Raw genomic sequence first — 3,711 nt, 5'->3', positions numbered from 1 at the left:
TGCGCTCCTTTCTTCGTGCGATCTTCTGAAACTCAATTCCTGACCTCTTATTAGCATAAAAACATTGTAAAACTCCTTTCTTCCTTGTAACTAGTGCCCTGCAATGACTTAACACAAAAACACATCAAAAACACCACATACTTGAGTCCAAGACACCAAATTAAGCCGATATAAAGCGTTCCAAGTGGATATAAATTCCACTTATCACACCCCCAAACTTAAATCGATGTTTGTCCTCAAGCATAAACAGACTCGAAACTAAAAACACAACTAATGCATGAATGCAACTACGTGAAAATGCAACGATCCCCTCCGAATAACTATAACCAATCAATAAGCAATGTTTCTAAGAATGCAATTATTCAAAATACGGTTCAACTAAATCCCACAAATCAACTTACAAACCAGAAACGTGCGTGTGTGCGATGCTTAACAGATTTACTCTCCATACTAGATTAAAAATCATATCCTATTTCTCGCCAAAATAATCACAAGTTTATAAATAGAATGAACGTTAAACATATAATGACTCACAACACTTCAATTTTACTAGAGTTATACAAGGATCATGTTTTGTAGTGAACACATAACACAAATGCTTATTTCATCGTGCAATGAATGAGGTCCCAAAAGATTTATACAATAATACCCATGTAGCGAGCGTTAGGTTAGCGGATCCCAGACTATACAAGCGTTAGTTCACTAGGTACAAAGTCCCCTAGAAATTAATAACTCGAGTATTAAAGAGCTCACTCTTGGTCAATTCTGCATAACATATATTTTTTTCTTTATTTTTTTGATTCTGAATGAGTGTGTTTCGCTCCATCTCATTCAACCCTAGACTACTCATAAAAATATGAGCCGGCTACTTGCCATTTGATGCCTAGCCTTATTCACAACAAGAAATGAAATCCATGTTTTCCCTAGTTTTAAAAATCAGTATTACTATGTCATTACGAGAATATCACAAATTCTAAATATAACCAAGTGATTAAATCTTAACAACCAAACAAGTATTATCATGATCTAGTTCAAAATCAAATTAACATCAAACAATCAATCAGAAATAGCTCATCCTACGGGATCATGTTATATGCATGCAAATGTAACTAAATGGACTCACATACAAATGAACAAATATGCAAAACAAAAATATAGACAACTATATGAACAAACAACTATATGAACAATCATGCAAAAATACGGATGAACCACTACTAAACATGCAACATGAATCTATATGGATACAATACACACTATTAATCCTTACATTGTCACCCCAAACTTAAAATATTTATTGTCCTCATTGAAGGCAATAATAAGGATACAAGGCATACCTAGTCGTTAGAAAGATCACCCTCCTCGGGTGGAGTATGGGGTGGCGTGTACACAGAATCAGCTCTAAAAATAGGCCAATCGACCTCGACACTAGTGGCCCGGAAAGCAGTGCCTAAAGCCTGTGTCAAATCTGCTGCAAAATGACTGTGAATGTCGTGCATCGTATCCATGCGCCTAGTCAATCGTCTGTACTATGCAACTCCAAGTCCAGAACTCTCCCCTATTTGATGAACATGAGAAGATCGAGTGGCTCCATGAGAAGCTCTAGTGGCTTCCTGATGTGCCTGAAAAGAACCCCCAGCATAAGTCTGATCAGCTGGTTGTCCAATCGGTAAATGATCATATGTGTAGCCCAAACCCTTCTCGTCGTCCTTACCGCCATACCACTCCTTGAGCTGCTGAATCGTCGAGCTATCAACGGGAGCACTCGGCATCTGTAGCTGCTCATGCTCAAGACACCTAACACCAACCGCGGTGCATATTCTCGTAATAATAGAGGCATGAGGAATCTCCCCCGTGGTCCTTTCTTGCATAAAATACAGCATGTTCTGATGAATCACAAAATCGAGATCCACATACTCTTCATTCAGAATCTCCCATAGCAAAATAACACGATCCACAGTAACCTCGTGTGAGTGCGAAGATGGCATGATATTTGCATACACAAACAGGTTCCACGCTCTAACATACCTATTCATACACGAAGAATGAAAAGTAAGCTTCTCATTCGTGCCCGCGTTATTCTTCCACTCTGTCCCAGGAACATACAACTCAGCCACAATATAATCTAGATCAAAATCCTCCCTCGTCTTTTGCACCCAATCTTCAGTAGTAGGCTTCCTCGTAGGTTGATTGATAACCCTACGAATAGCCTCAGGAGTATAATCAACCATCAACCCACGAACCACAAAAAAACCCATTCTTATTCGCCTTGGCATTCACATAAAATTCCCGCACAATCCAAACACAATAATCATCTCCAAAAGCTTCCCATCCTTAGCCGTGGGAAAGAAACGCTCTCCTTCGCAGTCGACTTAGACACAGGCCTACTCAGCTTGTGCCTCCGGAGAAGAAAATCTGTTCACTGCGCCACCCATGCTAGATTCCTCGGTAGCCGAGGGATGAGTGCTACTACTCCCAGCAGTTCTTGCTCTCTTGGGTTCCATATCAACAATAGAATAGAGATTAGGATGTGGGTAGTGTATAGGAGAAGCTAGGGTTTGAGAATATAGAAGATGTATGTATAATAAGAGAAGATGTATATATTAGGATAGGTAGAGGGATGTGTAGGGTTTAGAAGTGTTAAGGATATAGAATTAGGGCAAAATTGGTTAATTTTCGGGTAGGGAGTGTTTTTGTTTTGATTTTTTCTATTTTTTCTCTTCTTGCCGAAGCTACTATATAACAAACATGGGTTGCCTCCCACGGAGCGCTTGGTTTACGGCACTAGCTTGACGTGAATCTTCGAATCAAGTTGTCGAAAGAACGACGCTCACCACTCCACGGTTCGCCGTATCACCATAGTAATGCTTCCACCTCTAACCATTTACCATGAACGCTTGGTCCGGATGCTTATCAAAAATCTCCATAGCTCCTTGTGGAAACACAACTTTGACAATGAACGGACCAGACCACCTCGACTTAATCTTTCCTGGAAAAAGTCGGAGACGAGCGTTGAACAATAAAACTTGCTGATCAGGCACAAATGACTTGCGCACTAACCTCCTATCATGCCATCTCTTGACCTTCTCCTTGTATACCTTATTGTTCTCATAAGCCCGAAGATGGAACTCATCAAGTTTGTTAGGTTGAAGCATTCTTTTCTCTCCAGCAGCTACCATGTCCAGATCCAGCTTCTTCAAAACCCAATACGCTCTATGCTCTAGCTCCGTAGGCAAATGACACGCCTTCCCATACACCAACTGGAACGGTGACATTCCTAGAAGGGTCTTGTATGTTGTTCAATAGGCCCACCCAGCTTCATCTAGCTTCAACGACCAATCCTTCCTTGACGGACTCACAACCTTCTCCAAGATTTGCTTGATCTCTCGGTTCGACAGTTCAGCTTACCCATTAGTTTTAGGAAGGTAGTCTATGACAATACGATGATTCATTTCATTAATACAGTGAACTTATGATTGCAGAAATGTGATCCCTCATCACTGATTATAACCCTTGGAGTACCGAACCATGTGAATATCTATTTACGAAGAAAATTTTCACCACCTTCGCATCGTTGGTTGGCAAGGTTTAACCTCAACCCATTTGGACATATAATCCACCACCAAAAGAATATACTGATTAATGCATGATGAGATAAATGGCCCCATGAAGTCGATTCCCCAAACATCAAAAATCTCAACTTCAAGAAGA

General features: G+C 40.4%; 1 protein-coding gene across 1 annotated transcript; it reads right to left on the bottom strand.

Moving 5' to 3' along the window:
- Nucleotides 1-2,384: 2,384 nt before the first annotated feature.
- Nucleotides 2,385-3,275, bottom strand: LOC141668633 (uncharacterized). The gene is made up of 2 exons (XM_074475619.1): nt 2,882-3,275; nt 2,385-2,551 (listed from the first exon to the last, which is right to left on the bottom strand). The coding sequence occupies exons 1-2, from the start codon at nt 3,273-3,275 to the stop codon at nt 2,385-2,387; spliced, it is 561 nt and encodes a 186-aa protein (XP_074331720.1).
- Between the last annotated feature and the right edge of the window lie 436 nt (nt 3,276-3,711).

The sequence above is a fragment of the Apium graveolens genome, chromosome 1 (assembly GCF_009905375.1).
Source record: "Apium graveolens cultivar Ventura chromosome 1, ASM990537v1, whole genome shotgun sequence".
Classification (NCBI taxonomy): Eukaryota; Viridiplantae; Streptophyta; class Magnoliopsida; order Apiales; family Apiaceae; genus Apium; species Apium graveolens.
This window is presented reverse-complemented; position numbering and strand designations above follow the sequence as displayed.